The sequence below is a fragment of the Gossypium hirsutum genome, chromosome A06 (genome assembly GCF_007990345.1).
Source record: "Gossypium hirsutum isolate 1008001.06 chromosome A06, Gossypium_hirsutum_v2.1, whole genome shotgun sequence".
NCBI classification, from domain to species: Eukaryota; Viridiplantae; Streptophyta; class Magnoliopsida; order Malvales; family Malvaceae; genus Gossypium; species Gossypium hirsutum.
In genome coordinates this window covers 45,744,520-45,762,657 of record NC_053429.1, presented here as the reverse complement: position 1 = coordinate 45,762,657, position 18,138 = coordinate 45,744,520, and the positions used below count along the sequence as shown (strand labels likewise).

General features: G+C 35.1%; 1 protein-coding gene and 1 long non-coding RNA gene across 3 annotated transcripts; one reads left to right on the top strand and one right to left on the bottom strand.

The window, feature by feature from the left end:
* The first annotated feature begins 8,613 nt into the window (after positions 1 to 8,613).
* LOC107962339 (uncharacterized) lies at positions 8,614 to 9,853 on the top strand. Of its 2 annotated transcripts, none has more exons than XR_005928685.1 (2): positions 8,614 to 9,018; positions 9,171 to 9,853. It is a non-coding gene; the product is annotated as an uncharacterized lncRNA (long non-coding RNA). The 2 variants fall into 2 exon arrangements; XR_005928684.1 differs by having other exon boundaries at positions 9,129 to 9,853.
* Position 9,854: 1 nt separating this feature from the next.
* On the bottom strand, positions 9,855 to 11,538 carry LOC107962338 (probable sarcosine oxidase). The gene has a single exon (XM_016898681.2). It carries the CDS (start codon positions 11,235 to 11,237, stop codon positions 10,005 to 10,007), a length of 1,233 nt encoding a protein of 410 aa, XP_016754170.1. The 5' UTR covers positions 11,238 to 11,538; the 3' UTR covers positions 9,855 to 10,004.
* Between the last annotated feature and the right edge of the window lie 6,600 nt (positions 11,539 to 18,138).

Here is an 18,138-nt window from a genome sequence, read left to right as displayed (position 1 = left end):
AATCACAAATATGTGAAAGTTTAGGGGTCAAAATGTAACTTTGCAAAAGTATGAATTATGGACCCATTTGAAAAATGTGAATAATAAATAAGTTAAATCTGGCATTATAGATAAAGAAAAACGTGAACTGGGACTTGATCGAGGAAAGAATAAAGTACACAACGATTAAGCTCGATTATCATCATTTTGTACCGAGGTAAATACATATGCAAATAATGTGGTGTTGAAGTATGCTTTAATGTTTTAATATATATTGTAATAAATGTTTTATTGTAATTATGAGTTATATGCTTGCTAATTGTTATGAAAGCACGGATGTTATTACGGTTGTTATTCACGACGTTACGAACAAGTACAATGGAGATACTATACGCAAGTGAGGAAAAATCCCATTTGAACCTTAGGAATAGGATACAAATGACATGTCACTAGGAACTAAGAAGTCCGAACTTATTGAGTGGTCTGGGTTTGTGAGTTATGTGGCATCCGAGCTTGTTGAGAGGTCTGAGTTCATTATTGATGCAAGCATTCGAGCTCGTTGAAAGGTCCGAGTTCATTATGGATGTGTTACATGTTATCTGGTAGCTTTAGCTACATTGAATATGTGGCACTTATGTGCAAGGTTCCGGCATATCCAACAATATTCTGAGAGTTCAACAGGTAATGTAATGAATATAATGAGAGTCACGAGGAGGACATACGAAAGAGGTATGGTTATGGATACTTTACGATGAGTACAGGAATGTATGCTAAACTTATGAGTAATGCCTTGATAAAGATTGATTTACGATGAGCACGTATATATATATGTCCGTATGATGAGTAAGTAAGAAGTTTTGAATGATGAATAATCTTTATGTATATGATGCTATGTTTCTGCATGATTATTCCTTACTACCATTTTATATTATTTGTATGTGGACTTTCTGAGCTTTAATGCTTACTCACCTCTCTTTCTATCCATTGTAGTTCCGCCAAGCTAGCTCGGGGATTGAAAGCTGTCGAAGTATTCGATCACAATATCAAAGGACTATTGGGTATAGTGAAATTATTATTTTAAGTATGGCATGTATAGGAAACTTGGTCATTTTGTGATATGTGTCATGCTATTTGGCCAAATTGTGAAGGCCTATGATAATGATGATTCTTTTTGTAATCGCCATGTGATATGGCTCATATTTGATCATTTGGGTTGTAATTTAATTATCCATGCATGCATGTGCTAGTGTTTTGATGGTAGGATATGTTTTTGCTTGGTGAGTACAGGATAATGATGTGATATGTTGTTGATCGATAAATGTATGGTAAAGTATGAATTGAGTGCTAAAGAATAAAGGATGACCTAATGGCTTAAAATGACTATAAGTATGAATGCACAATTGGAAGTCATGATCGTAAGTTTAATAATGCATGAAATTGGTGTGGAATGCCTCTAAATAGTGTAACAAGTGAATGTGCAGTAGGATGACTTTATGAAGATGTGAGAGTGCCATGGTGTGGAATAATTGAGTGCTTGAATATGTCATGTTGCTTGTCATAAAGTATGTTTGAATGTATGAGTAATTGTGGGTGACTATTGGCTTGGAAAATATCCTTTAAATGGTCCACACGGGTAGACACACAAGCGTATGTCTAGACTGTGTGTCCCCTGCACCTAAAATTTCTAAGTCAATATGCATGGTAGTATACACATGGGCAGAGACACGGCCATGTGTCTTAGCCGTGTGGAGGACACGGCCTAGCACACGGGCGTGTGCCTTGGCCGTGTGCCCCTAAATGAGAGATGACATCATAAACAGAATGTCCAGGTTTTTGGACACGGGTGATGAAACGAGTGTGTCTAGGCCGTGTGAGGGACACAAGCGTGTGCTTGGATGTGTGAAAACCCCTGTAGGTTCGAAATGACGCACAACTTTAAAGTTCTATAGCTATTTGACACACAACTTTTGTACTTTGCGCGATTTTGTCCTTTTTATCAAATTGAGCATGTAAACGGAAAAATTTCTTAACGAAATTTTTATACAGCAATACTATCATGCTGTAGGCCATAAAATAATAATAAAATATTTTATTTTGACTTCGGATTTGTGGTCTCGAAACCACTGTTCTGATTTCACTAAAAACTGGCTATTACAGATTTGTTTTGTAATATGTTAGCTATTTGCTGATATTTTCTTTTGATGTTTAAAACTATTAGTATTGTCATTTCGGTGTTTATTTGATGGCAACATGACAGCATGTTGAATCCGTACAAGTTGGAACGACTTATATGCTTTAAAATGTTGTATTTTTCGGGTTTGGAACAGAGGTATCGATATTCATATGTTAAAAACGATACCTCTAAAATTTTTGAAGTGCAGGAAGTCAGTCTTGCTAATAGGTATCGATACGTTGGCCCTAGTATCGATACTCGGGGGGGTGAAATTATAGATACTTGTTCAGTGGTACCGATATTTTCTGATAGTTGGGTTTTTGATTGAGAAACAGTAAGCTTGTTTGGTACTGATTTCCCATTACGTATCGATACCTCTTGAGCAAAATATCGAAACCATGTCTTTAGTATCAATACCTATGTTGATGTTTTGAGATTTTGCTAAAATGGACCATATGCATGCTTAATTACTATTTTTTAAAGCTAATTGATGTATGTTAGCATGTAACGATGATAACTAAAAAGTAAGAATGACTTAACACCTATACGAATACTAAAATAAGAAGACAATTCTTTTACAACAAGACTCTAAAATATTTTCTATGACACAAGACGGTGATGTGGTATCCTAATATTCAGGCTTACTGACCAAGCCGGGTATGGGGTGTTGCAAATTGCAAAAAATAAATTTAAATTCAATACTAAAACCACTCTGGCAACAATGCCAACAACTTGATCGCCACCAAACGTGAGAATGTTTGACTAGAATACTACAACAAAAAGATATAGAAATATAGTAGCAGTGTCTGCAAGTATACAAGTCAAATTCCAATATAGTAAATGCACAATAGGGTACTATAAGTACTCCGAGGATCATACTAAGGGAGGTTGGATTAAATTTAAAAATATTGACCGCAGCAGTAGGTCTAAACAGTAATCACTAAAACCTATATTATGAAAATTAAACCTAAACATCAAGTTAATAAAATAAAAACTAAATCCCTAAATTAAAGTTAAAAAATAAAAAACTCTCAAATAACTAACAAAAGATTAACTTGCTTCAGTGGTTGTAATTAACTTCAAAACTTGAGTTTTGTTAGGGAATTAGTTATTAACTAGATAGTATTACCTTCCAGCCTCTACTACCTAAGTAATCAACCAACACTCATTTATCTTCCAACCTCACTTTCTCGACCGGGATAAATCATGATTTACTCGAAAAATTCTTCGTCTGATTCATTTAACCTGGATTAGTTCCTAGGGTCGTCAATCTTAGAGTTTAAGAACACATGAATTTATGTCAGCTAATTCGTAAGGAAAACCCTCGATCTTTCATTAATCACTCTCACAGCCAATCGTTAATCTCCCTAAAGGACTTAGTCACTAATCGATTCAATTACCATCTTTATCATAATTAAATTAATCATGCAAAAAAAATTAAATTAACACAAGAAAAAGATAGGAATTGATCCACTAATAAACTAGATATATTCAGATCCGCAAATTCTTTAACAGTTGTTGAGGTATTGTCGTTTGCAAACAAGAAGTAAAAGAAAAGTTTGAAAATATTTAATAATGAGGACTTGGACTCAAATTGAATCCAAGTCGAAGAACAAAGAAAATAAAATGGTTTTAAAAAATATAAAACTAAATTAAAATTCTAAACTACTAAACTAAAACCCTAAAAAGGCTTGGCAAAAAGCTCCCTATCTTTGCCTCCACTTAACTCTTTATAGGCAGAGTTTAGCAGCCCTAATTAGGTCAAATACAAGCCTTAATCACATAAAATATGAGTTGTGCAGACGGAAACACCCTTGCTCAATTTCTGCACCATGTCGTACCTGTGTTGCGACACAGACTTATGCGTGTCATGACACACAACTTCAAATATGAAAAATTCTAAACTGGCTCAATTGTGTTGTGACTCCAAAAGCTTGTGCTACGACTCAATTGTCGTTCCTGGTGCTCTTGGGTTAAAAGAGAGGTGTCCTGCACACTCAATTAGATTGTTAAAGCTATCTTAAAGTTGATATTTGCCCAATAGGTCAACTAATTTGAAATAATGCATAAAAACGCTTATTTTCTATTTGAATCTAAACTATGAAATGTGAAAATGCAATAAAAGATATTAAAATGATTAAAAAATTAGTTCGTTAAGTGCCAAAAAAACTTAAATTGCCAGTACAATTTGTGGCAGGTCATTAAGTTCCAACACATAAAGAGAGGGAGAAATCAAGTAGCTCGCCTATTGGCCAATGAAGGAGTCAGTCGAAAACGGGATGTTTGGCGGGTGGAGGAAGCTTGGATGACAGTTCAGGAATTGGTGACGCTGGTAAGGCAAACCGTACAACACCCCAATTGAGGTTCACTGTAACAGCCCGATTTCAGGCCTAGTCAAAATAGTGGTTTTGGAACCACAAGTTTGAGGCTGGAGAAATTATTTTAATGATATTTTATGGGTTATATCATGATTATGAAGGTGCATGAAAATTTTGGTGAATTAATTTTAGCGATTGCATGCTTAATTGTGAAAAAAGGACTAAATCGCATAAAGTGCAAAAGTCCTGTTTTATTAGCTAAAGGTGTCAATTTACTATGAATCATTTTGTGGAGGTCTTTAAAGGGCAAATAGACCCTTTTTGAGAGAGGTGGCCAGCCATGTGAGACAAAGAAATAGAAAAGTCAACATTTGGTGAAATTATGTGATAAAATTGAATAAAATAAAACAAATAGGAAAAGTTGTCATTTTCTCATCTCTCTCCTTTTTTATTTGCTGATTTCTCTTCAAGAAAACAGCCATGGAAGCTTAAAATTTTCAGCAACCTTAAACTCTTGCAAGTAAGTCTTCTTGGTGGTCTTTCTTGATAATTTTTGTGTTTTTAGAACCCCTAAAGCTTAATCTAGCTAATGAGGGGATTATATTGCAAAATGGTTGAGAGTCTAAGGTTTTTCCATGAAAGAATATGTGTTGTTAACTAAAATTTTATGAAAGAATATGAGTTATGGTTGTGAAATAAACAACTTTTGTAAAGTGATTTTCATGGAAAACCCCTAAAAGGACGATTTTGTAAAAGTTATAAAATAGGTTGTAATTGTGTGAAATAGTGGAAATTTGGGATTGTAATAAGAGTAATAAATGGTCAGTTAGGCTTGGCTAATAAGAAAATTTGATAAAAACTGATTTTCGGGCCTAGGTGTAAAATGGTTATTTTGTGAAAGTCTAGGGGCAAAATAGTTATTTTGTCCAATTTATAAATTATTGAGCGTTTAGATTTAATTGATAATTAACTGACTAAATATTGCCATTTTAGATCAAGAAATATGAAAACCGGACTTGGACCGGGGAAAGGCTAAGCTTGTGGATTAGGCCATTAGTTGCTCACATTTTGTAAACCAAGGTAAGTTGTATGTTAATAATGCAATTATATTGTTATGATGTGTGATTGAATTGATATTGTATAATTTTTTTTATTGTGAATATGAGTATGCATGTTGAGAAATTAATGTAATAAAGACTCTCGGTTGAACATTAGGAATAGATTTGGATATTCATGCCATGACATTGGGTGATATGTGTGCTAGTGTAAGACATGTCTGGGACATGCATCGGCCACATTATGAGAGTCAGTATAAGACATGTCTGGGACATGCATTGGCCTCGAGATATACAAGCCAGTATAAGACATGTCTGGGACATGCATCGGCATTGAGACGAGAGCTAGTGTAAGACATGTCTGGGACATGCATCGGCCTCGAGATCTACAAGCTAGTGTAAGACCTGTTTGAGACATGGTGTCAGTGTGTTAGTGTAAGACCTGTTAGGGATATGGCATCGACACCAATAGATGAGAGCCAGTGTAAGACTTGTTTAGGACACGGCATCGGCCTCGATATATGAAAGTCAGTGTAAGACTTGTCTGGGACATGGCATCGACTTTGATGTGCTAGCCAGTCTAAGACCATGTCTGGGATATGGCGTTGGCATCTTATCCCATATTTGGGGCTATTGAATATCCTATAGTATTCCAAATGGTTCAACGGGAGATTTATGGTATATATTGAAATGTGAGAGCTTATGACTATGTGGTGAGTGGTACAAGTACCTAAATGAGAATTACGAAATACGACCTTCAGTTATGTTGTATGTTTATTAAGGAAGGAAAGTGAGTAAGTTATGCTTATGACCACTTAGGTATTTTACATGAAGTATGAAATGTGAATTCAATCAACATTGTATGTTTGGTGAGAGACGAATATGAACAAATAATATTCATGAATCTTCACTTTCATGTACAAATTAAGTTATATTAGGAGTATGATCCCTTATGGTAACTTGTAGTTATTTCATTATTTACATGCGACTTACTAAGCTTTATGCTTACCTCTTTTCCTTTCGATTTTCTTATAGTTCCGCCAAAGTAGCTCGTGGATCATTGCCTTACGTCGGAGAAGCCAGTCACACTATCCTTGAAGCATTTGGTATAGCTAGTATTATCATTTTGATTGTGGCATGTATAGGAACTAGTCTTTTTTGTAATGGTCACATTGTTTTGGGCCAAACGAGTGGCTTGTCATTGCTATTGAGTCATTTGGTATAATGCCATGGATGGTGGCTAATATTGATTATTGATAAATGCAAATGATGATCTTCTTTTGGGAATGAGTAAATTGAATGATTTTGCATGTTGTTGGTATTGTTTGTGAATAAGTAGAGTGGCCCTAATGTGTGGAATATTCTGTTGGGGGTTGATTTAGCCATGTGGTTGTGTACGAAAATGGTTTGTCTTGGTGTAGTATAGCTTGGTGCAAGTAAATGTGGCAAATGGGCTTGGTAAATAGCCTTATTTTGTCCACACGGGTAGACACACGGGCGTGTGTCTAGGTCGTGTGTGACACATGGTCTGCCCCATGGGCATGTGGTCCGGTCGTGTGTCCCCTGCACCTTTAATTTGCAAGTCAGTATGTATGGTAGTAAACACACGGGCAGAGCCACGACCGTGTGTCTTAGCCGTGTGGAGAACACGACCTCTGGCCAGAGGCGTGTGCCCCTAATTGGTTGCTGACGTCAGAAACAAAATGTCAAGGTTTTTACTCACGAGCATGTCATGGCTGTGTGAGGGACACGGGCTATAGACACAGGCGTGTGTCCAGCCGTGTGAAAACCCTTGTTGGTTCGAATTTGGAATTAAATTGACACGGGTTTGGGACACGAGCATGTCCCCTTGTGCTTTAGGTCGTGTGAACTACACGGGCCTTCAACACGGCCATGTCAAAATGGCCACACGGGTGTGTCACCTTTCCACACGGGCATGTGCCCCTATTTTAAGTGACATATTTCAAAGTTTTTAACGGTGTTCAGATTAATCCCGAATCATTTCCTAAGTGTGATTTGGGCTTGCTGGCCCATATTAAAAATTTCTAGATTAAGAGTGAAAAGTTTTAAATAAGATCTAGTTTTTATAACTCGGAAATGATTGTATGCATGCGTTTAAGTTAGGAAATACCTCGTGCCCAGTCCCGGCCTCGAACTTGGGTAAGGGGTCTTACATTCAAAGGCTCAGTAGCAGTAAGAAGCTAGAAGACTTAATCTTTAGCTAACAGAGGTATGGATGTTTCAAATTAAAAGTGGTTTATCGATTTTTTTCATCAACCTGAAACGTTTACTAGCATGTTGAGGCTCTTGGGCTGGAAGAGGAAGGATTAATTTATTTATTATTCTGCTCTTTTGGTTGCCCAAGAACTATTATTATCTTTGTATTTGACAGGTGCTTTTTGCAATATTATTAAAACATGGCAATTTTGCAGTGAAAAAAATAGAAAAAAATAAAAATATTAAACAAAATTATTACTTCTTTGTTTTTATCTCGTCTATTTATTGACATAGTTTTTTTTATATATATAAAAATATAATTTATTTTTATAATTTAGATTTGATAAACTATTTAAATAATTAAAATTTTAAATTGAGTTTGGAAAACAAAATTTTGAGGTATATTTTATATTTTTTATTAAAAAAATATCAGAGTCAATTTCATAAGCCTTTCTAATATCAGTTTTGAATGTTCTTTAAGGGTTTGAAACTTGACTATAAATATTACTAATTTGGTTTTAAGAAATAGTGAGGAATCATATAATGATCTAACTTCTTTTGGTTTCGTTATGTTTTAAATTTGTTATTAAATTCTATTGAATGATCATTTTCTTTATTTCCCATACATATTAGCTCTTCAGCAACAATATTTCGAGATTTTATTTTTTAAAATTTTTTTCTAGAATTTTCTATTTTAAAATAATTTTAAATTCTTTAATAATTTTAATATAGAATCAAGGTAAAATTAATAAAAAAATATAAAATTTGATGACTAAATTATTATATCAACTAAAAAAAATGTTATTTAACAATTGAGCGGCATAAAAAATAATTTTGAAAACTTTAATAATTAAATTGTATTTTTTTAAGTATAATTTTAAAAACTTTAATGATTAAATTGTATTTTTTTAAGTTAAGTGAAAAAGATAAAAATTTACTCATTATTTAAGCACTAATGATATATTTAAAGCATCAACATGGGCCCGCCACTCCCCTTTTATAATTATTTTTTTTTCCCTTTTCTTCAGCCCTTTCCTCTTCTACTTTCTTCGTTCTTTTCTTTCTCTACTTCTCCTTCACAACCCTACCACCATGAGCCACCGCCGTCCATGGCTTTCTTCGGCTGGTCCCTACCATTAACACAAAACCGAAGCTCTCGTCACACTCTCCTCATTTAAGGCTTAGAATTTTTAAAATGGCCTAAAACCCTTCTGAATCTACCCTTCGGATCACGATCGATTTGCAAATACCGCCGTTCAACCGCCTCGATTTTCCAGTATGTTATTCTCCGCACTGGAGATCCGAACCCAAAAGATTAGTGGCGTTTCTTTTTATTTTTCGATTTCTTTTACTATTTTTTGAATACCGACTTTTCTCTGTTTGGAGGTGCGGTTCGGATGAAGCTCTTCCTTCTTTTCGGTTTTGCAGGCTTCGATTCAGGTCCCTTTCTCTTTTTTCTTTTAGTTGAATTTGTGGTTGGGTTCTCTATTGGTCTCTGTTCGCTTGCTGCTGGGTTTGTGAGTTATGGTTTGGGGAGCTAGGCTTGGTGCTGAAGTATGATGATGGATAGTTAAGGTGTTGCAAGAGGGCTATGGAAATGGTGGAGTTGGGCGAGTTGAGGAGGTTGCTGTTTAGAGATGGTAATGGTTAATTGAGGGAGGGGAGCTAGTGTATAGACGAGGCAAGGTGTTGAATGGTGAAGGCAGTGGGGTGCTTGATTGGTGTTGGTAACGGAGGTTTTGGCTTCTGGGTTAGCTCAGACAAACCAAGAATCTTGCTGTGCTACTGCTGTCTTCTTTTTTTCTGAAAATTTTGCTAACGTCCACTTCTTCTTGTTGCAGGGTGCTTATAACGGAGCACTGGCGTGGGACTTTGGTGAAGCTGGTGTGTGCAGCAGGGTGGTTGATGGGATTTGTCGACAGAGGGTATGGTGGTGGCAGTAATCGGTTGATGAGATGGTGACTATGTGAGGGACCGAAATGCATAATTTGTGAAAGTCAAAGGGCTTTTTATATATACATACCAATGGGTTAAAGCCCAAAACTTTTAAATTTAAATTAATGCAATAAAAATTCTTCTAATCTAAATAATTAGTGTCTATACTTAAATCACTTTTCAAGAGCAAATTTTTCTATCAACATGATAGAAGTTTTATTTATTTTTCTTGATGATTATTCATTCTAGAGCTAAAGAAAAAGAAGCAAAGATTAGTAGGGTGATGCTGATGGCAACTGAAAGAAAAACACATACAGAATCAAGTAATCACAATGTACTTTTTAATAACCCAACTTGATCTTCATATTCCTTAATGTTCCCTCTAGGATTCTCCTCAAATCTTGCTATCCTGAACTGTTTTAGCTCAACTCCCTTTGCCTTTCCTATAAGCGCTAAATCAGCCAATATCCTCCCTATCGCGGGTGACATCTTGAACCCATGACCTGAAAACCCACCTCCGATCACCACATCCTTCCCGAACTCCCCTCCCAAAAAATCGATCACGAAATCCTCATCAGGTGTCATCGAGTACACACACAATTGAGTTATGACTGGTTTGCTCGAATCGACTTTCCCTTTGAATCTTTGCTCAACCCATTGCTTTAATGAGTCGGGCACAAGTCCTGGTCCCCATGGCCTTTTGTCTGGGTTACATTGATAGCCTCCATGTACTGCTACTTTAATCAATCCCGGGTACTCCAGTGACGGTGTTCCATAAATGTATGGATGTCCGTAGCTAGCGAACGTCGGAAAATCATTTCCAATTGTATACTCGACCTCGTGTCCGTCCTTAATCCGCCAATAACATACATTGGTTTCCAATGGTTGGATAGGAAGTTCAATGCCGCACACCGTTTTAACCAAATTTCTCATCCAACCACCCACTGTCACCACACATTTTTTGCCCCAAAAAATTTCACCGTTACTTGCAGCTACCTTCAGTCCTCGGTCACCATCTTTGTTTATGCTAACCACTTTGATGTTGTCCTTAAGGCATGCACCATTCTTGAAAGCCAGCATTTGGAACATTGACACTGCCTTGGTGGGCTTGATGATGCCGCCAAGCTCGCACGACACACCAATCCAGTCCTCCGGTATATTGATCCGTCCCGAAAATCTTTCAGCGACTTCCCGGTGATCGAGGACTTGGTACCGGATGGCGTTCTTTCGACAAGTAGCGATCACAGAAAGGAGACTCTTGGTGTCGGATGGACCCATGTCGAACTGTTGGGCCTTGAAGTAAACCTTGAACCCGATTTCAGATTGAGCCTGCTCCCACAACCGATAGGACTCATCGACCAAGCCGAAGTAGTAGTCTTCAGGGTACGTTGCTCGTATGGTGCGTGACTCGCCGTGAGACGAACCTCGATGGTGGAGAAAGTCAAACTGCTCGAGGAGTAGCGTTTTTTGGCCTCTTTTGGCTAGTTGGTACGCCGTGGAGCTCCCCATGACGCCCGCCCCTACGACGATTACGTCAAATTCAAAGTCCGAATATCCCATATTCGTCGCACTGTTACAGTGACAGAAAGGGGGTTTAGCTATTCCTTTCAACTTGGCTTAGTTATTATTTCGCAGTGTGTGGCATATATAGTAGTACTAGCCAATAGCAGTAGGCATCTAAAATGATATTTTAATGTAAAAAAAGGCCCACATTTGGGAGGTAATTTCATTATTGCCATATGTTGTTTGTTTCTTCCTGATTTGACTAAAGATTAATCTAAATTCCGTAATACATACGAAAGTTGGTAAGCAATATATTTGGAACGTTTCATGTTCTAATTATGCTTCCAGTTCATGTATTTTTTCACATTTTAGATTCAGTCCTTTCTTTTTAATTCTATAAAATTCCTCAATTCCGTTCATTTAATAATTATAGTTTAATTAATAGAATCCTTAAAATATTTATATTAAAGTTGTTGTAAGCATTTTTGTTCGAGTTAAACTTGAATTAAGTTTGATTTGCACAATAAAAAAGATTCAAACTTTTGAATTTTATGATTATTTTTTACCCATGATTATTGTTATTAATAAAAAAAGATCTCGTGTTTTCTTAACAAAACCCAATGTTTTGAAATTAAATTTTCTTTATATTTTCTCAAATTTGTAAAATTGTTTTTGTTTAAAATTAATTATGACATAGAAAATTATGTGACATTTTAAAATTAATATGACGAAAGTAATGAAAAAAAGTCTGAATAATCTTACAACACCGTATTTGCTTATTTAACCACGTAATCATTTAAAAAAGAAAAAACAAATCACATAATTCAATTTTGAGTTAAGTCAATGCACTAAATATAACAGAAATACAACAACAATGAGCATAATTAATGCAATGGCATCAAAATCAAGTGCAAGGAAAAACATTATTCTTTTGCTGCACATTGATGGCCACCACAATTAAGGTTGAAATGAAGTCTTCTTAATGATGAAATAGGACTTTATTGAAAAAAAAAAGGGACTTTATCATTTAAAAAAAGAGTTGATAATGAGAATCTTGTGGAAAGCCAATCCCTTTGTCATATTAGGTAGCTTTATTTGTGCAACACCCTTCATTTTTGTCACCATCCATTTATCCCTTTCTTTTTTTTCTTTTTTTCTTTTTATGGTTAATTGATCTTTTGCTTTCTATGATGGCCCACTATAGTATTATTATTTGATTATAAGCTCAGTGTATTTATGCATGTATGCTGAGAAATTAATAACATGGTGTTTGTTTTAAGCAGGTTCCAAAAATGGAGGGTCTTGGTTTACCTAATGCAATCACAATTGAAATGATTTTGTTTATTCAGTAGGTTCTGCAATATACAGACTGGCATTGTAGCATCAATCTATCATAACGACAAATTGAATGTGGCATGGCTGACTCATCAATGACTAAACATTTGACCCACTAACAATCCTTTATACAACCCTTTTTTGTATGATAACTGGACACGTGTTACAATCCTAATCAAGTTTTCGTATGGGTGGTTCACGGCTGTAAGGAAACATGTATGAAAATCCATTTATATATTTATATAAACATCCATGATTTCATTTCATGGTTTGTTCCTAACTACTTGTTAAGACGTAACCACGATCATACTAGACAAACTTAGCATGCAATGCATTTCGACTGTATCTCTAATACTTAAAATTCCTTGACAACTCACTAAGTTCTTTTCTTAGAGATCCCTTATTACTCCTAAGCTAACTATTTACTTTACCTTTTTCTGCCAAAAGCATTGTTTGGGCGAATAGAACCACGTCAACCTATTCTCTTTAGAGACTTCGCCCAAGGGAGTACTCGCAAACTTTAACTCTTAGTCGAATCTAACATTTAGCCTTCTCAGGACCTATTCTGAAATTCTTGCAATATTCAAACATTAAAGCTTCACCGGGTGGGGTGTCACGGTTTTAAATAAAAGAGATCTTCCACCAGGCACTAGAGTTGGAAAGTTAGATTTCTGTAAGCATTGCATTTATGGAAAGCATACTCAAGTCAACTTTGATTTGGCAGTGCATAGGAAAAAAAGGACCCTTGACTACATTCATTCTGACTTATGGGGTTCGACTCTAGTCGTCTCTAATGAGGTAGCAAATATCTTCTTACTTTTATTGACGACCACTTGAAGCATAAGAATGAAGTCTTCGAGATCTTTAAATGTGGAATTCAATTCTAGAAAAGTAGATTGGGAGGTTCGTAAAACGGTAAAGAACGGATAATGGTCTCGAATTTTGTTCAGGTGAATTTAATGATTACTGCAAATGAAAAGGAATAGAAAGACATATCACAATTGTTACCTTGCAGCAGAATGGTGTTGCTAAAAGGATGAATAGAACTTTATTTGAGAAATCCTGATGTATGTTTTCAAATGCAAGTTTAGAAAATGAGTTTTAGGCTAAAGCAGTTAACCTGACAATTTATTATTGGAAAAATGAGTTTGGAAAACGTGGCGGAAAATAAGTTTAAGGGAAAAACCAAAGTTTTAATTTTTTTTCCAAAAATAAGAACGTGGTTGTGATATCTAAAGTAATAAACTCTTAATAAAAATTGTACCATTTTGATTCATCTATGATGAACGCTTCGATCGAGTAGTCTTCTCTGTTATCCTCAAGCTCATGTTTGCCAAGTGTGGGTTTGCTTTGAATCAAAAAATTTTCCACAAAATTACCAGTAGGGTAATTTTGTAATTTCTCTAAGCTTTACGGTTAATTTGTAAAATGGCCCATGAGTCTCTTTATATAGAGAGAGTTTAGAGAGTTGAAGTATAATTAAATTTAATCACTTTAATATTAGATTAATATAATACTTATCAAGATAAATATTAGATTTATTTTAATATTAAATATATTGAATTAATAGAATACTTATCTACAAGATAAATATTAAATTTAATTTAATATTATGATAATTAGTTTAATATTAAATTAATAAAATACTATTAAAATAAGTATTAAATTAAATTTAATATTAAAACTATTATTTTTGGAATAGTTAATATGAAATCAAATTATCTGGTAAAGTCCTAGTAGGAGTGTGATTCTTCCATTGATCAACTTACAAAGGACTACTTGTCGGCCACTCGAATGTCACCACCCCTACCACTGGTATCGTCGTGTCCAATGGTGCCATCACAAGTGCGATAGCCTGAGCTGGTTTGACTGTTTCCATTTTGGTCCGGCCTAGTGATGGATTGACTAGTCAGGTTTAGCCACTGGTTGGATTGTCGAGCTAGTTTCACATACCAGGCCTAGTTTAACCAGTTTTTGGGCCTTTATTTTGGGTTCTTGGACCCAATTTTCGATCTCATGTCCAATTTTCAGGTTTAATTACCCATTGGACCAGTCATTTGACTTGAAAATTGATTTCCCAAAATATCATATTTATTTTAATTAATTTTATTAATTTAATTTTACTTGATCAAAATTAATTTTTTCAAAAATCATTGAGATTTTCCAAATTAAAATTTCAAGAAAATTTTTTAATCAAATTCTCTAGTCAAACAATTCTCACGACCGCCTAATTTAATTCCAGATTGAATAAATCATCTCAATTAAGTTATTTCCAAAGTCATGGAATTTTCTTTTGATTCAAATGCATTTCGATCAAGCTTTTGTTGAGCTAGCGGAGGGACTAATCAGACATATACAATTAGACTCGAGTAATTGCAATTATGTCCAGAAATATTGTTTAGATAATTCACAATTCACTTAATCATAGAGCCAGTCCACAAAAAGTACCAAGATTGAGAACTCCCTACTGTATACTATTTACGAAAGCAATTCATCCAACTGCTTTGTCCAATGACCTCGTCATGTGTGCGTTACCCTCATATGATATTCTTGATTCATTTGAGTTAAATCCGTTCACTCAATACAATCTTATTTTATCTTATTGTCACCAATGTGTCTTTTTAATGATAAATATGATCACTGTCAACAAATAGTTGTGATAAATTGCTCATACAAGAAGAAGCAACTAGTGACCACATTCCATATTTATCAATCCACACAATAAAAATGAGAGAATATCGTTAACTCTTTAATCGAGCTATGAATTCCATTGTTGCTAGTAAAGCCATGCCATACACAAGTTATGTACCCAACATACTAGTTATGGGCTCGATCATGTTTAGAGCAAGGCCTCAACTTATATCAAAACACATGAGTTACATATGCATGACCAATGACTAACTCAGGATTTACGTAAATCACATCATGAATTTCACAAGTTAATAAATTCACAAACGGATTCAAAATTAATTCAACTTGGGTCCAGTCCAATGTATCATTCTTTCAATAAGCACATCTATGCCTCTACACGTGAAGTCAACAGCTCTGATAGCCAAGACTAATCATCTCCACAATTGGAATTGTAGACGACATAATAATCCTTCTAAGTATTTGAATCAAACTCTCACTTTGAATCTTTTACAAGATTATGGACTCATTTAGATTATCTACTAAATTAAGTTGTCTTTCTTGCAATGTAAACGTTCTTATAGTGCCACTTATCATCAGTTTGAACTTAGACAATCAATAAGCTAATATTTGATTGTCACAATGTAACACCCCTGACTCGTAACCGTCATCAGAACAGGGTTATAGAGCATTACCAGAGTTTACAGAACGATAGATAATTCATGTCATTTAGTATTCACATCTGAAAATAATCATCACTTCAGGAAAATAGACTTTTAACGGCATTTTTTTAGCCTTTAGCGGTGTTTTTAAGCGCCGCTAAAACTATTTGCAGCGTTTTTAAGCACCGTTAAAAGTGGCCTTTAGCGGCGTTTGTGTGAGAAGTGCCGCTAAAAGTCATGGCCTTTAGCAGCGTTTGTGGGAGAAGCGTCGCTAAAAGTCATGGCTTTTAACGGCATTTGTGATAGAGGCGCCGCTAATAGTCATGGCTTTTAATGGCGTTTGTGGGAGAAGCGCCGCTAAAAGTCATGGCTTTTAGAGGTGTTTGTGGTAGAAGCGCCGCTAAAAGTCACGGCTTTTAGCAGCACTTTTTGTTACAAATGCCGTTAATTTTGGTAAAATTGCAAATGTACATTTTTCACCAATATCCCACCTTTTTTGCATTAAATCCAACCAATAACAGCAAATATAGCATGAAATCCAACCAATAACAACAAATATAGCATGAAATCCAACCAAAAAAGCAAATGTAGCATAAAAATTAAAACCAAAAACATTAAATCTAAATGATACTTCAACTTTAACGAAAGATATATGATGTAAATTAATAAATGAAGTATAACTTTAAATATTCTTATAATAATGTTAAATGTGAAAATGTTAAAAATATTCTTACAACGAGAAAACAAATGTCTAAGATGGCGACTTTTGCGACTGCTGAAACATCTCCATCATATGCTTAAGCTGTAGCTAGAGCTCATCTTACTTTCTGCTCTGCTCTGCCTCCCTCACTGCTGCCGCTACCTCTTTCGCTACTGCATCCGCTCTAAGCTGTTGCTGGAGTTCTTTATATTTTCTTTGAACCTTAGAAATTTGCTCAACTGTGCTCGCTTGCATCTGATCTATCTGGTCTCTTAACCTCTGAACTTCAGCTTGAGCTTGACTCCCGGAAGGTATGTATTGCTGGGAGCCGGATCCAAAATATTGGGTCGGGGTAACACCAGATCCTTAAAATCAAACCCGATAATACCTTTCAGGACCCAAAACTTCAGTAATAATTCTGTTATCAATGTTTTCAAGATTAACAGAACTATAAGTCGAAGCAATCGCTTCATACTCCGCCTTCTTCTCCTTTAGTTTCTCCTAATAAATCAATCAAAGAGTTAGAAATGAAATATATAATAAAAAGGAATGCAACATAACTTAACATTGTTTAAAACTACTAACGACAAACTAAACCATTATAATTAAACATTATAAATATTTATAATAAATAAAATTTTATTAAGTAAATATACCTTAATTTCTCCAACTTCGGATGTCATAAGAGATCCATCTTTCTTCCTATGTGTAATCTCAAAAAGTTGAAGGCGTCCAACTTTTTGACCAAACGAGGCTTCCTACAATTTAGTAGTAAAAATATTTTAATAGTATAAAATTCATTAATATTTAGGGTTTAGGAAATTCATAATACCTCGGCCTTAGCTACAGAAGCAAAACTTCTCGACCCTGCCGTGTGCGTGAATTTTTGTTTTTGCCTACTGCTTGTTCCAACTCGCTCACGGTTCTACATAATGAAATTATTATTACGTATATAGTAAACACTATATACTGAAAAATTTATAAGAGTTTAGAAGTACGTAATACCTCTCCTTTCTTTGAATTCCAGAATCTAACTGCATCTTCCCATTGGTACCTCAACATTCCCGGCGGGACATTTCGCAATTTTTCTTCGAAGGTTATGTCTTTCTTAAAATCTTCTTTTTTCAAATTTCTTTTATGGTCTCTCCATTTTTTACCCAATGCCTTCTTGATATAGTCGTCCGAGACCTCTAAAGCAAATCTCTTCTAAAAAAACACAAGTTTAGAATGTAAATATAAATGAAACTTAAACCAAAGTATTATAAATTACATTCACGTTTTGTTACCTTAATATTATCGAGAGCTTGATTTTTGTTGCTATCAAGCAAGTGATGCCATGATTCGTAGTTGATGGGCAACATATTGGCTTTTCGTGCTACAATGCCCAAATGGCCTGCTAAAAGTGGAGCTTCAGATCCAACAGGCTGACCATGACTGTTTCTACTTACTTTGACACGCTAGACAGGATTTAAGTCATACAAATCTTTAAGTAGCGTACGTCCTTGACCTCTGCGCGTGCCACCAGTTTCAGCTGAAAAACGGTATATTATTATCTTAAAATTGAAAAATAAATCAATAATAAAAGTCAACACAAATGTAAAATAAACTTAACATTACTTTGAAATTCTGCAGA